Source organism: Gallus gallus, chromosome 19 (assembly GCF_016699485.2).
Source record: "Gallus gallus isolate bGalGal1 chromosome 19, bGalGal1.mat.broiler.GRCg7b, whole genome shotgun sequence".
NCBI classification, from domain to species: domain Eukaryota; kingdom Metazoa; phylum Chordata; class Aves; order Galliformes; family Phasianidae; genus Gallus; species Gallus gallus.
In genome coordinates this window covers 7,008,051-7,024,709 of record NC_052550.1, presented here as the reverse complement: position 1 = coordinate 7,024,709, position 16,659 = coordinate 7,008,051, and the positions used below count along the sequence as shown (strand labels likewise).

Sequence of the window (16,659 nt, the reverse complement as noted above, 5' to 3'; positions counted from 1 at the left end):
GCTCAGAAATCATATTCTAACCATTAAATAGTTAGCTTAATTGGTAAAAGATTACACTGAAAAAAAAAACAGAAAAGAAATGCACCCATATTAAGCCATTGTTCACTGAAAGACAATTTTAGTTTAGTGCTCTCATGTTTGTTCCACAGAGCAACTACTCTGCAGTTAACTGCACTAGCCTCTAACCCCAGCCATAGGAGAGAACATCATAACCTACTTAAATTTGCAGACAGCATCCTTTATGCAGCAGAGCTCCCAAATGGGCACAAATGGCTTATTTCATACACCAGCATTACTTGGCATCTGTTTATCCTGCAGACTCCTGCATGCGTCTGTTCATTTGCTGACATAGATGCTCTGCTCTTCTGCATTACCAACCTCATTTTCAGCCCAGAAACTTCAGAGTTTATTAATTTGAAAGAGCACAAATACACAGCAGCATTTTTCGTACAGATAGTATTACTGAGTGCTATTAACAATTGCTGTTTCAACCCAGAAGCTATTGTATTTTCAGCGATAGCTCCAATATGCTAACAATTTTGGAGGAGAAAAAGCCTCTGTAAATAAAGAGGGTTTTACACTTGTGACTCATAGGGTAAAGAAGTTTGGTTGTTCCTGCTGTGAATAACATCCCAGAAGTTTCACATAACTGACAGCCTCTAAGAGCTTTCCTCTAACAGCCCATCCTCAGCAGGACGGGATCACACTGCACTGACAGTGCAGGAGCACACAGAAGATAAACAGCCCAGAAAGTCTCTTCCATCTGACGTTTCTTGAACTAAGAGCTGAATTCAACTTAGTTCGATCTAGACAGGAAGGAACACGATCCAAGCCTTCCAGCAACTTGGTGACATTTTCTGAGCTGCTACAAATTTGAATGGAGGAATTCTTCATCCTTGAATGAAGCTGTGGAGATTCTCCTACAACCCCTTCCGCCTTCGTTACATAGAAGGCACTATTCAAATGCTGTGTCAGCTCAGATCTCTGTGGTGTGTACGTGCCTGCCTGCTGCAAGTCCTCCCCATGCCTCCCAGTCTGACATGCGCTGTCACTTTCTTGGCTCTCAGTCACAGATGCCAGCAGTGGAAGAATACAATGGTATTACAGAAGGACCAACTTCTCTCAACCCTGCGTAACATTTGCACATTTCAAAAGATGACTGCATGAGCACACTTCCTGCAGCCAGAAGTGTTTAAAGATTCAAAAGCAACGAACAGCTAAAATATACAGCCTAGCACAACACTAAAAGCATGCTCAGAAGAGACAGTACGCAATTTTCTGACCTTTAGTATTTCCATGCTATCATTATTTCAAGGCATTAGGTATTCTGCTCTTTGGTTTCAATCTAGGAACAGCATTTTAAATTTTACCATAATAAACTTTTTCAACAGCCTTTGCATTTTCATTATTCTGTCTATGTAAGCCACAAGGTTATTTTTCCCTCCCTAAATGTCCAATCTGCAGGGAACAGTTGTGAAACTCCATTATTTCCAGGAATTGCTGGCAATCTACTGCTGTCTGTTCTCAGTATTGCCTGTATTTTCCTTGTTCAGCTTTAAAAGCCAAACTTGGTTTGCAAAAATGTCTGGCCTTCTCAATGCCAGAACTGAATAAAGACTAGAACAGGACAGAATTAGATGTTTCTATTACACTGAAAAGCCATTAGATCACATTAAAGTTCATAAAACAACAAGAATATAAAACTGGAAATAGATTTCAGCCTTACGGTGTGTTACTCAGAAATTTTTTGTAGACCTACAAATAGCTTTTCCAAGCTCCATCTTACCTGACCCCTATGATCAAAACAAAGCAGGTATTCTAAAGTTATAAGCACTTGGATTCTGATTATTCAGTAAGGTCAACATGATTGTAAAGAGAGGCAGCCTGAGTTCTCCAACTCAGCCTGAGTTTATGGGCAAGAAAGCCATATGATCTGAAAAAGATTTCAGATCTTGTATCAGCCATGCTCTGAAAGTTTTAATAGAAAGTTCCCCATCTAAATGTTATCTAAGCCGTTGTGATCTCTGCCACACACTGCAATCGCTTCAGAGAAAACAAGGGAATTACTCCAAATTTACTTTGGCAGGATGAGGATCACAATCTGGCTGCATTCAAGCAACAAACCAACAACAGTAAAGACTATAAGAACAATCATCTGTAGATTGTCTAAAAACAGTCAAGATCTCTGATTCCGAAGCACTTCAGTGACTGAAAAGATTCCACCATTGTTTTTCATCTCCAAAATATCTTGGACTTCTTATGTGCTTCTGAGACACTCCTGACTGACACAGCTCTGAAAACAAACCTAACAAATTCACAATTTCTTGAGGTCCCCCCTGTAGCTAAATATCCTTGATTTCAATTTGGGAAAGCCATAATGTATGAAGCGATGTCTGAGGCCTGCTTTCTGGGAAAAGGAAATCAACCATACACAATGTCAACCGAGTTCACTCCTAAATGCAAACCACATTGGGCTGTCGAGCATGATAATAAAAACCCGCTGACCTAGTTTGCTGCAGAACAAAATCCTCTGTCTTCCCTCCTCCTATTCCAAACCTAAATCTGATCTCCTCCTTTGGAGAAAGAAATTAACCCTTTGGCTAGAAAGGAAAACTCTAATGATGAGCTTTAGTACTTATGCAGCATTGCATATCACTACAGTATTATATAAACAATAACTAGACCATCCTGATAGCTCTGTAAAAGAACAGCATTACAAAAGGGTGAAAGTGAGATATGCACAACTAAAAACATCTCTTCCTCCAAAGAGATTTTGAAGTGTGAAACTCCATGCTTTAACCATTGCTTGGTAACCCTTTTCTATGTATTCTCTACGCAAGTATAAAACCTTCAATCATGACATGGCAAAAGAGTAACAGTGCAGCTGAGCTTTCTGAAAAACTGCTCCATCAAACCACAAAAAAAAAAGTCTATTGTTCTCAAATTCTGCCATGTCAACGTGCAAGTCATTCTGGTAGATGAGAGTTGATTATATTCGCTCCAAGTGTTTGGCAAAAGCAATCACTTTTAATGGCTTCACTTCCTCAGTCATGCAATGTTTCATTTAAAGGGACGCCTGGGGGAGATTCAGAATGGACACAGAATGCAAAAAATAACAGGGCATGTCACAACAAACTCAGCCAAGAAAATACAGATGGGAATTCTCTTGTAGGATGCCTCAAAAGGCAGCACTGGATCACACTCCTACAAAGCAGCGCCCTACTGCAGTCAGCCAGAAATGTTTGCAGAGCCTCAGACTGCTGAGACCACCCTCACCAGTTCACACTGCAACAATCAACTGAAGCTTTCAATCACCTGTCAAATAGGGCTTTATTTTTGGAAAGAACAGAGATAAAAAAGAATGCTTTGCTTAACTGCTAAACAGCTTTACAAGCAGTCTTTTACAATGAGGTGGCAAGAGCACAACCTGCAAGTGAAACTGCTAACAGAGCTCTGTGCTGCAGCCAGCACTTTCATCATCATTACAAGCAAGAAGGCCATGCTGTAAATAGTTTCTTTATACATTGCTCCTCCAGGAACTGAGATAGCTTTGCCTGCACCAAAACAGTATATGAATCCCCAGGACCTGAGACCACTCAATTGTCACATGGTCCATTGGCATCTGCAAGGTGCAGCAGCCGTCTCCTGTATCAGTCTCTGTAAGGAGAAGTTTGGGAGGCTCTGCTTTGTGAAGGAAGAAGATACACCTTCATTTACTAACAGACCATTGGAAAAAGAGACTGCAAAGTGACAACTAACAGGCATCCTAGCAGTACCATTTCACCTATGAAGTTGCCCTCTCACTTGGTCTAACTGCAGGGAAGCTGTTAAGAGAAGACAGGCTTACAGAGCACAGAGCACTTTGCACGGTGCACTGAACCAACGCTGTACCCTTCAGGCAGTTTGAGAGTAAAAAAAAATAATAATAAAAGAAAGTGGATTAAGTTGGTCTGCAGAAGTTGTCATAACTACGTCTGTTTTCTGGATGCTGCATTTTCACAGGTAAATACCACAACAGTTTCTGCTCCAAATGAGGAAGAAAAAATTCTGGAGTTCTCACAGAGTCATTACTAACACAGGTCAGGGTCAGAAATGTCGTGATGGAAAAAGAGCATCTTATTCATCATAACAGATCCCCAGGGGGTTCTGAGTTGTACACGCTTACTTTATTGACAAAAACAAGTTTTAGCTTCTATTGTCTTACAGAGGAAGAGCAGCCTGAATTCAATTCTGGATCACACATCATCGGCAATTCGAGCCAAATCCCATCCACACAACTTTTATTACTGGGAGGGTGTCAGAGGCAAAAGACACAGCTGGATATTCAGATCCCAGACTGAGTTCTGCTGTGTTGGCAGTTAGACAAACCAGCTTTTGATTTGTATGTAAACAGAGCCAATCTGAACTGGAAAGTCATTAAGAGGAAACATTTTACACAACGCCCATTGTACAGTTGCTTTTCCAACTTTCCCTCTCCTAACTTTTTTTTTTTTTGAAGACGACTTTGTCTTCTGTTGTCAACTGTTTCAATGCCAATTTCTGGTCTTACTGAAGTGAATGGCCAACTCCTACTCGTTTTGATGGGACCAGAAGGTGGCACTGAGGAAAAAAGGAAACAAATCCAAGTTTCTACAGCTCCAGTTCTACCATCTATGCAGAAAAATGACTTGATGGAGACCCAAGCACATGCTGTATTAAAACAAAGAATTTGTAAGTCTGCATAAACAGAAGAATCCTCACAAAAATCCACTGAGCCTTTACAGCACCTGCAGCCCAGACACTGCTATTCCTATGAAAAGTAAGATTTTGATCAAGATTAACTAATGCTTTTTTGCAAATCTTTTTTCCTCTTTTCACACCATCTTTAAATTAAAGAGCCAGAAAGTTCTGACCAAATGCCCTGAAATTTTTAGGGCAGGGGAAATAACATGGAACTTCCCTCACACCACGATCCTGTCTCAGAGGCCGCAGTATTGAGGACATCCTTCTGCAGCTCAGCAACTCAACCACTCGAGTCTATCCCAGAAGAGGATGCTTCCCACCCATCCCTCAGGCACCGCACACACTACTTCAAGTTCTCTTACTGGCTGCCAGTGGAGGAGATGCCTTCTGACTTCAATGGGATTTTGAAACTGAGCTGAAGAAATGAGGATTATGTTGCTGGCACTCAGCAAGACAGAATATCATGGCATTTAAAGTGGCCCAACTGCCTTCAACGCCATGCCTCGTAATTGGAAACATTCTGTGCTTTATGAGCCTAAAGTTCCCAAAGACTCAGATATTGATTATTCGGTCATTCCTCTGGTGGCTGCCAGAACTAGCGAAGTTAGATGAAGGAAACAGGGGTAAAACAACAAGTTTTTAACACGGTGAGACCCTTGGACACACTGAAACTGTCACAGATAGCCTCAGCTCCCACAGCCCTGTTGTAATTGAGGCACTCAGCATTTTGTATTGTAGTTACAATTAAAGTAATGTTATGAGAACACAGAAAGAAACCACAGCTCATGTGAACAAGACGATAACCCTCAATCCATTATTGTGAGCAAGTTTTTAAGTGTTCTCAGTAGAAAACAAACAAACACACATTTTCCCTGAGTAAGCTGAGTCCAATGTAGAGATTCAAAAGGTGAATTCATGCTACATTTTTTCCTGTTTCTTCTCCTCTTCGAATAACTTATTGTTAATGTTCAGTCTAACTGCTACTCTTTAAGGAAGAGTGAGCCATTTTACCTTCTCTCCTAAAAAACCCCAACCTGCCTATAATGATCAGCAAGGCATTTACAGCAGCAGGTTAAAATGAGTGACTAGCAGAGACAGTGCTGGGCATTGCAGCATGGATTATCAAAGCAGCAAACCCTCCACAAGCAAAGGGGAAATGCTTGTCATTCTCCATTAGTTCTTCAGAGCATCTGTTGGCAAAGCACACTGTATTGTTCCACTACATAACTGGCAAAATAAATAGGCTGACATAGCTTGTCATGTTTTAAAACCAACTCTGGGTATAACTTGAAAATAATTTTAATCTAATGACTGTGTTCTTCTGTGTTGGTAGCTCAGTTCACTAGCATCAATGAACACAGTCCACTCAAAATACTTAAATCTTACGTTTTATACTGGAAACCAGCAAACACATGGACACTTCTTTTGTGTGGACACATTACAAAACTGCTCCAGTCAGCATATCTGCGTTACCAGGATACAGCCAGGACAGGACACTGACCACCAGCAAATTCAGAATGGGTCACTGAAGCTTCCTTTGCTCCAAGATGCCCGTCTTTAATGAATGCAGGCACTTTTAAAAGCCATGAACAAAAGAATAATAAAAGGCACTTCTGAAGGCACAAACTAGGTAAAAACAACAACAAAACTGATTCCTAGTGGTCACTCCATTCTAGTGATTTCCCTGTCTTCAGCCCTAGTCACATTTTTGACTTTTGAAACATAACTTAAAAGGTTTGACTTCTTTCCTCACTATCAACTTACCAGTGCTGATGGTTTTTGAGAAGAATCAAATCTCATCAGCTTAGAGGGATGGCTGGGATCCCTACTCTCATATTTCATGTTTTGAGATCAGTACTGAAGTTTTCAATCTGCTAAAATAATCTTGAACATTTTAAATATAAACCTTGACACTTGGTATTTTGATTAGAATTCCATAAAGACATTTTGTCCTTTTCCAGCACTTCTTCCCTTCCCTTAATACTTATTCAGAGCCCTTGTGTTCTCTGGGCAGCCTCTTGCTCCTAATCAAACCCTGCTGTGACATCTCTGACATGTGGCTTGACAGGTCACTGACATGTGAAGGAAAATCCTTCAGTGTTTTGAAGAGGACCAGTGCTCATTGCTCTGCAGAAGTAATGTGGGGGGCATATCCCTTTAGCACCGAAAGGATCATTTTCCTTTCCACCACAGACCCTTCCCTCTTTTTGTACTGCAAGAAAGTTAATTATGCTATGAAGCTGAGAAAGGACCTGATTCACGGAAGCCCCAAGGAAGCTGAAGGGCAGATTTCCTTATTGAGGAAAATATCTAACTTAGGACAAAACAGCCAAACCTAACATACCGCAATACAAGCCTTTGTTTCAGAAAGCAGCTTTCTTGGAGGGCACGACAGACATCTCAATTCCCAGAAGTATTTCCTCTTAAATTATTGCATAGAGCAGCACTTACAATAGCAGACGCCTGAAAGCTGATTTCAGTGTAAGCCTTTCATAAAGTGCTCCAATGACCTAAAATTATGAGTATAAGCTGCCATGTGGTAAATGTTTTAGAAAAATATATTGATTATTATGCGAATAAAGAGTATGTGGCCAACTATTTTTATTATCCCCTCAGAAAGACAGCGATTTCAAGAACACAAGTAAATAGAAGTGAAATCTGTGCATGGTCTTTACATAAACATCAAGGCAGCCATCTGACTAATAGAGGCTCCGTGCCTTCTTGTGATGATAAATAGGGTTTGTATTCAAATATAGATTGATTTCACTGTAATACACTCTGAATAACCAACCAATCTCCATCTAAGATTCTCTGATCCCCCGATGTTATTCTTAATTAGAGAAAAATCCACAAAAAAAAGAGACCTTTACAGTGCATCTAGCATAAGTAAGATCAAGAGAATTCCATCATTCACTGCTGAAACACACAGCTCTTCTAGAAGAACTGCATCGCAGCACTGTTAATCAGCACATAGCTCAGTGCTTCAGAATTAGCAGCATAACAGAACGTCTAAGTGCAATACCACAAGGAACGTAGGAAGACATAATGTAACTAATTACCACAATTACTATAGCAGAATAAAAACTATTAAATACTGAACCCAAAATATAAGAACGAGGAAAGAAGAAGGATCAGGGAATAATATAAACTTTCTGATTAGAAAAGCATACGTAGAGTAAATGCAACTAGAAGAAAAATCCCAGATACATTTAGCAAGATGACACAGGTCTGCAAATGAGTGAGTCAGAAACTGGTATGAAATTGCTGCCAGCCTTCCCAGGAGACTCAGAGGCCAGGATTTTGCTGCTGCACTTACTCTGGTCCTCCATTTTCAGGCAAGCTTTCTTAATTGCAGTACATATTCTCACTAGACAGCTTGCACACAGTTCTCACGCACTCAGCACCCTGTATACAAATCCATAAAGCCATCACCGAACAACCTAAGCACAGCAAAAACCAAACCGGATCAACTGGACATACTCCTTAACTGTCCACGTGTAAGTTCTCAAATCCTAATCAGTAGGTTGTTACATATTTCATTCTCTGAAAGGTTCAAGTGTTTCTCTATCTTTCTCATTGTCCCAGTCAGACACACCCACTATTTATTTAAGGGTATATTTTTCCCATGACCTTACAGACTCACTTCTGCGACATGGGGAGCTTGTAGAAGGAAGTTTGTTACAAGTTAAACACCAGGAAGTGCAATACCGCCTGTTTGCCTTGTACGGAAGAAAACCCGCACAAAACCCAACACCAAACCCAAATAATTTTTATACAGTAAAAAAAACTAAAAAAAAAGTGAGATTTTGTGCTGCCTCAAACACCTCACCTGTAACTCTGTACAGGCAGATGCCTTCTCTACTGTATGCTGCCTAAGCAGAGCCCTTTTGAACTTAAGTGAAATAATAAGAGAAGTGTCTGCAGTGCCATTTCCATGGAAACTCAGAAGCAGACGTAATGTTGCTTGCTGTATGTCTCTGGACTGAGTGGAAAATTTTCTACTTTACACCATTTTTAGCTATTATTTTCTTTGCAGTGTAAACTTGGTCCAAATATTTTTCTGTCATATAAGAGATGCAATTAGTCCCACTTTCTGTCCACTCCAATCACAAACAAAAGACTCAGAAGCCGCAGTAAAATGCCTGATACTTATCTTTCCATTAACCCAAAACAGACATTAGGAAAAAAAAAAATCATCTGGGCTTCATTTTTGCTTATTCTCTTCAGAAAGTGAAAACAGCTTAGAAAACATCTCCTGCTTACATGCTATGTTACAGGTTGGAAGAGCTTTAGCAGATGTGCCCAACACTAATGGGAGCTTAACTAACCTCTCTTATTAGATCAATTAGATGCTAATGTTTTCCATATACCAGGAGGGAGAGCTTGCTGCTCAGGAGCACCTATTCACAGATTAATCACCTACGGGTACGTATCGAAGTCACTGTATTTCATGAACTTCAACTAATTTGTGGGGTCCTCCAATCTCTATAGCTGAAGTGTGGGTACAGTTTGGGACTGTATTTGTGCGGAAGGTTTGAGATGCTGTTAACTGTAACTACATCCAATGCCCATTGAAGAAACGATGCAAAACAGTTGTCTGATAGAGACTGAACTAGTCCTGCCCTATCAATCCTGGCTATACTTGAGATAATCATTGTTTTAAGTAAGGGACTGCTTAATAAGGGTTTGGTCTTTAACACAGATTTCATCACAGACAGACTAACTGAAGGTTTCTCCTTACAGGTTCACATGTAACTCAAATGTCATGTTGATTTTAAATCTGCCTGGCTAAATGAGATGACAGAGCACATCAATCACCTCGTCTTTCAGATACATTCCTTCCTACATCTTAAAACTTCTACTCACTCACTTGTAGATTATGCAAAGAGAGGAGGAAACAGCATGACTCAGCTCTGCACTACAATGGCTGGAGCAGATCCAGACCTAGCAATCCTTTGGGTTTTCCTTTCCAAAATACGAGTCTGCAGCTTGGATAATGTAAAGCATCCAGTGTTTGCATAAGCAATGTTAGTTGGTAGTATGCCAGCTACAGTCCTTTAGCATTGTAATAGCTCTTCACACAAACGCAAAGTTATCTTCTGAAGAGTCAGGAAGAGAATGAAAAAAAGCCAAAGGGTTCTGATCTTAGAGAGGGCGTATGGATGGCAGAATATTGACAAGAACAGTCTTATAAACTGTATTCCCTAGATAGTTATTTCCATGGAAATTTAGCATGTTTCACATCATACCATAGGGGCAAACACTTTTGGATTATGTGTAAATTAGAGAAGGGGTAGCAGAGGCATAGGAAAGCTACTGATCTTAAGGAATCTGAGAACTTCAAGTTTAAAGAACCTCAGTCCCAGTGTTTTACCTAAACCACCAAAAATACGGTTACTTCAAAAATTCAGTGTCATCTAAAAATTATTCCTCATCTCCTACCATTTTGCCAACACCTGATCCACAGATGTTTTTCATAAAGTATTTCCACATGATGAGTTACTGCTGAGTAAATAATGCACTGTAAACACACTTAACTTCTCCATATAAACAAGCTCTAAGCTAAATTCAGCAAGAATTTCTCTTCAGGTTGGCTCCCTGAATGCACAGTAAAGTTAGATGATTTAATGGTTATCTCACTGCAATCTAACCTCTCAGATAAATGCCTCATATCTCAACTTCATTCTCAGAACAACATCATAGATCTGTAATGCCATGATGCAACAGAAAGCACAGCAATTATAGTGAGGTAGCAAAGTCCTAGGCTGCCACAAGTGAGGATAAACCCAAAAGCAGCAGCCAAGGACATAGAAACAAAGGAAAAAAAAAAAATCTGCTTACCCTCAGAAGGCCTCAGGTAGGCAGGGATCTCCACCAAGACACGCTTGCCCTCCACTGCCAACCCTTAAATGAGGTCTGGGAAGGGGTGGATCCTGGCTTTACCCCTTCCGGTCACTCAGGTGAATTGCTTGCACCTGAGCTCTCCTTGGTTGGCCCTGCCCTCCCACCAGGTGCTCAATCACTGCTTCAAACCACGACAGCATTACCACTACAACATCCTAGGCCTGTGCCTCAGAACTCTGGGCAATGGCATTGATCTGTCTTTTCAAGCAGTGCATCCATTAGCAGAAATCACACATTGGTCACTAATTTCATAAATGTGCATAACACTAACAGTGAAAGTACTAAAAGGGAATGATCCAAAGTAATTTCTCTGAAATCACCCTCACCTTTCTACTGAGCAAACTGCAGTACTAACTGCAAAAAGCAGTCCTCTGGACTGGAAGATGATTGAGCAGTATCAGGAAACTTGCATCACAGAGTAACCAGCCTCACAGTGCTTTAGATGATGAAAGTCCAGTGGGCTTCTGGGCTCGGTGTAAATTGCAAGACAGTTCATTTAGCAAACTTATGCTTAGCAAAGCTTAGCAGCTTTTTTTTCCTTATTCCCCCCAAAAAAGTTCTGGGCATTATCATATAATTGTACTACAAAACATGAAGCAACCCAAAGTCAGCTCATGAGAAGCAAACGGAAACGTCTCATTTCATTCCAAAGGAAAAACAACTCCTGTGCTGTTTTCCTAACTGAGCTGAAGACTTGGAGAGAAACCTAAAGCTAAAAAAAGCAAAGAACTCAAGAGGATTCATATTCTGGACTGTGGTTTCTGTTGCCTTAGCTCAAGGGAAAATATGTTCATGGGAAAAGGGCCTGCCTGGAGCCAGGCTTTTTTCAACTCTGACTTTTCTTGTTGGTGTGGCTTTAAAACTGTCTGTTTCTATTAAAGATTCTTCCTCATAAACAAAAACATTCTTTATGAATTTCATGATAGCTGTTTACAATAGAAATAACTGGTTGTACTGTGCTTGCTAGAAATCACTATTTATTTCCGTAAACATTAACCCCAGATGGGCAGAGATTGGGCAACTTCACCTTGGGCCTTGCAATGTTACCTTCTGAGTTTTACTGATTCCAAGTGTCAAATCACCTTCCATTAATACAGTTTCCAAGTTAATTCCAAAACAAAGAAGAGTCAGCTTTATCACCTACCTCCATATCTAGACACAGCTAGAGAAAACAACACATATTAAAAACAAACAAACAAAAAACCATACAGAAATCCTGCGTGGTTTCAGTTGAAAGAAACTTACTATCATGTTATTATGGACGGCCTTTAACACCACAGTGCATTTTAGCCAGGACTAAACCAAATTATAAATATAACAGAATCTCACACTAGTCATGCAAGGACTAGCCTATGAAAAAGGTGGCTACAAGTTCATGACTTAAAACATTTACATAAAATAAAATTTTAAGTGAATCAAATTAATGTTACATTTTACAAAGGTCTTTGACTAATGCCTATATCTGATTTCAAACTATTCATATAATTTAATTTACAATTAATTGAAGTCTTAAAACACTTAGAAGCAAGGGAAATACTACACGCAGCTTTGCAAGCAGCAGCCTCCTGTGCAAAGACTAAGAAGACATCTCATCCATTTCAGACCATCCCACTAAATGCAATCAATCACCAGCTTACCCACAGAAGAAAAACTTGTTGGGAATTAACAAACCACTCAAACACATGAAGAAACAGATTCCAAGCAATTCTATTTTTCTGTCTCCCCAAAATACACCCTTAGGAATTTTTGCTGTCAGGATGGCTTCTTTGGCTAAAGCTGACAGGATTCTTATTTTATAAAGTGTTCTGATGGCTACCAAAATAACATAGGCACTGCATTGTTTTACAGACAGCACAACAGCTGATGTGTTTATATGGTTATCTTATCATGGAACACAGACTTCAACTATCTGCAACTATGTTATAATCACGTGGGAGAGTAACTGCAATGTAATGGTACTGCCAATCCTCCAAGCAGTTTTATTTTCAGTACCAACTTGCCTCTGGCAATTCAGAGATTTCTTTTGAAGTGTCTTGGATAACACTGCAAAAATTGTAACAAAGAGTGATCATGTTGCCCAAACACACTGTCCAGACCCCCTACAAGAGTGGTTATCATTACCTGAAATGCTGTATTAACAGAGTTTACACTAAGGACAGTGATCCTCATTATACTCTTGAATTATCTTATGAATTAATTAGATTTCCTTAGCTAATAGGTTACATAAATATCTCATATGATCTTTTTTGACAGTCCTCAAAACAATATATATAGAATGATACAGTAAGCTGTCACAGAACATTAAAGTGAACTTTACAGAACATTAAAGTGAACTTCATTTCTTGTTTAAAACCTGCATAGAAATGATACTATAAATAAAAACTAGTTACCTGTGATCAACAACTGTTACACTGGATGCAGGAACCCCCAGCAGACAACAACTTTGTTCCAGTTCTTTCTTACGAATCTCTCCTTGATTGTAATAGTTTCCTGCAAATAACAGCAACACTGTTTAGTTCAGCATGGAGAAAAAAGACACTCACTGGTCAACGAAACATTTAGAAGCAGTTGCCCAAGCAGATTGTTCCAGAATTGCTGTTTGGAAGGATCTCCCATGTCTTTAGCAGAAGCATGACTTTGGCTACTACTAAAAGGAGGATAATGGGCTGCTTGGACAACTGGTCTGAGTAGACATGGCACTTTCTGATGCCTTTTCCAAACAAGCTCACACCAAAAATTTCAGCTCTTCCTTTTTCGTTGTTGTTGTTGTTTGGGCTTTCTGATTTTTTTTTCTTTTTTGTGAATTCCAAAGGCTAAGAAGGGAGGGGAGGAAGGAGCTTTCTAAGGGAGTCTACATGGACAAACAGGTTACAAGTTATCTGAATGCAAGTCACCAACATGCTACAAAACAGCTGAGCAAGATCTTTTCATAAACACAGAAGAAACAAACAGCCTCTCCAGTGAGGTGACTATAAACTGTTATCACTGGCAAATTTCCAGGCTGTCCCTATGAAAGAAGTTAGTGGGACCTTAGTCCACTTTAAAGAGAGGTATTCAAAACAAATCAGTAATAGTTAACCTCCTCAGGAAGGGCCAGAGAGCCACTCCTCCTTCACTATTAGGCACGGTACCATGAACTCCCTCCTGTGCTCCTAACAGCACAGGCCCACAGAGTCAGGCTGAACAGCAAGGCCAAAGTCCTCAGAAAGAAATGCTGGGACAACACTTGGAAAACTTGTCCCAGGATGCATTCTTTAAGTGATTAAAGCCTGTAGTGTACTCTGGGCCACTTCTAATGAACAGTAGGTGCCACGTAACACTAAGACAGTGCAATAGAAAACAGTGATGAAATTAAGAGGATTTTAGGGAATGAAGAATTCCAACATAAAAATCTGTTTTTGAGATGAAGATTTCTCAGAAGTCTGCATCATTCACAGAGGAAATTCCAGCAGAAGCTACAATTGCAAAGAACTTAGAACCAAAAAAGGCAGGAACCTACTTTAAAGGTATTTTGGAAAAGTTGAAACTTGATAGATATTTGGAGACCAACAGCTAGTAGGGAAACACTTAAAACACTGTCTCCTTCTCTGAAATCTTTTCTTCTCATCTTGTCCTCACATTCCCTTATTATTATTATCTTCTTCTTGGAATCAGTCATGCAAAATCTATGCAATGGTCCCTTCCAATATGCTACCCTATGCAGGACAATATTTGCAGCTCAATTTTGACTTTGAAGCAACAAGGTGATAAAATTTAGCTGTGTATTAACGTATGATTTGAGTGTGTAGTCAGCTGTCTTGAATTACACTAGATTTTTTTTATTGTTTTGGGGATGACTCATCTAAATCTAGCATTTCTCTAAAGAAATGTTGCAATCTGAGCACTCACTAGCAGCTTTGTATAACTTTCAAAGGGGCGAACAATAGTCAGAAAAAAAACAACTACTCTTGCAGACTGTGAGTGAATGATTTTATAAGACTGTGACGACGATTACCTGGGGGTTTGCTGAGAAACACATCAGCTTGGCAGTCTGCAGCTTGGACCACAAGTTCCAGCTTCAGAAGAGGAAATTTAACTGTGTGCCTTCCTCAGATGGACTACATGAGTACTTCATTTTAGATTGATTTTGCACAGGAATTAATGATACTAGTGTTTTAATGTAACATAAGTTATGCTGCAGTGTAGCGCAGAAACTGATAGCAGGTGATGTTTCATCCAAGTGGTGCCATTATTCTCAAAATACCTAACTTCTCCTGAACTCAAAGGAACAGATCCATTTTCTCCAGCTTGAGAAACGTGTCTGGACATTAGGAATATATAAATGCTAACAAGAAAAAAATGGGCAGCTATTGAAAGCAAAACCAGCTGAATAGCTAATGCTGCTGGAACTCATCCATTGAGCACTCACAATAGAGAGCCAGCTACTACTGAGAACAAAACACATTTATACAAAGTTATTAATTCAAAGATTACTCAGTGTGGAAAAGGCTGTTTTTTCCCCTCACAGTGCTGTAATTCTGATTCATTTCTATGGCATTTTGACTGATATGTGAGAACTGCAAATACAACAGTTCCTACGTAATTATTTTGTTTCAGTCTTACAACCTGCGGAGTCTTTGATCAACTCACTTGTCATCATCAATCATACAAACAATGAGAGGATAAACCATCTGAATCACCAAAAGGCTATTAAGAGGCAGAGAGAAAGCTATTAGCTCAGTGAATGCATTTTCCTATATGGCTTGCTAGTTCCATTACAAAGACATGCAAGACATGCAATAGAAGACAGTCTCAAACACATCTAATGTTTCATGTCACTGAAGCAGGACTACCGTAAAGACAATAAAAAAGAGAATCTGAACAAAATATAAAAGAAACACAACACTTCTTTGGAAAGTTCTCCACTGGCAGCAGTATTTTAATCCCCACAACTGAAATGGCAGAACTGCATGTCAGTAATCTCGTCACAGCTGTGAAAAAGCCAAATGGGATCCACAGACTTTTGTCCCTCAGCAAAGACAACTGAAAGCTCTGCACTAAATCTTTAATGGGGAGTATGCAGTGATCATTAAAATCAATGTACCATTAGACTTCAACAATAGCTTAATTCCTGTCTTCTCACCTAGATAGCCTGTTATGACAGAAAGGTCTGAGAACAAAGAATACAAAAGTTGGCAGTGAACAAGCAGATTTCAAAATTACAGCAGTCCCTTTTCCCCAAATACAAGCAGCTGTCAGTATAAGATGTACATCTTTTTAGCCTGAAATACTCCTCTGAACAATCATTCAAACATTAAGTTTTCACCACAGGCTCATGAATTCAGGTACAGCCATACGTATGGTCTGACAAATCAGTTAACATGAGGCTGCTTCCTACATCCAAAAGAACTGAACAAAGTAATGATAATGAAATGCAAAACTGCAGTGTTTCATCAAGCACAACAGTACAACCTTGAATTTACAGGAAGAATAACTGATTAGGTATCAGTTGTGCATTAAAAAAAATATCTCAAGCTTTAGTAGATAACAAGAAAAACACAAGATAGGAGTGTAATATGCTGTGAAAATTCCTTGAGAGATTTCTCCTCTGAGAGTCTTTCATTTGATTCAGGCCCAGAAAGGCTTCAGTTCTTGGTTACTGTGCTTCAGAAACAGATGTGAATCAAATGGAAGAGAGTTCACAGGAGTGCAAGGAGTATGATCAGAAGTTTAGAAAATATTACCTATGATAAAGATTGAAAGAAATTGTGTAGTTTAGTCTGGAGAACACAGGAGAGTCAGACAACAGCTTTAAAAATATGTAAGAGGCTGCTAAAAAGGAATATTCTGATTTTCATGTTCACAGCAGATAAACCAACCAAAAAAACAAACATAAATCACTCCAAATTCAGGAAAAGGTAATGTGAAGAAAAGCTAATGCAGCACTGAAGCAGACCACACAACCTCCCTGGAGGACCTGAAGCACAAACTAGACATTTGTCTCTAGCAAATGAAGACACTGTTGATGTTGCCTCTGAGCTGACTGATGGGCAG

The 16,659-nt window shown here is 39.6% G+C and overlaps 1 protein-coding gene across 3 annotated transcripts in view; it reads right to left on the bottom strand.

The window, feature by feature from the left end:
* The window catches only part of PIGL (phosphatidylinositol glycan anchor biosynthesis class L), a 54,430-nt gene that overhangs the window by 35,449 nt on the left and 2,322 nt on the right, over positions 1-16,659 (bottom strand). For all 3 annotated transcript variants that reach the window (XM_015295848.4, XM_015295847.3, XM_046902694.1), the window contains one exon: positions 13,017-13,116. In XM_015295848.4, coding sequence (XP_015151334.2) covers positions 13,017-13,116 — 100 coding nt within the window. The remainder of the gene's footprint in view (positions 1-13,016; positions 13,117-16,659) is intronic.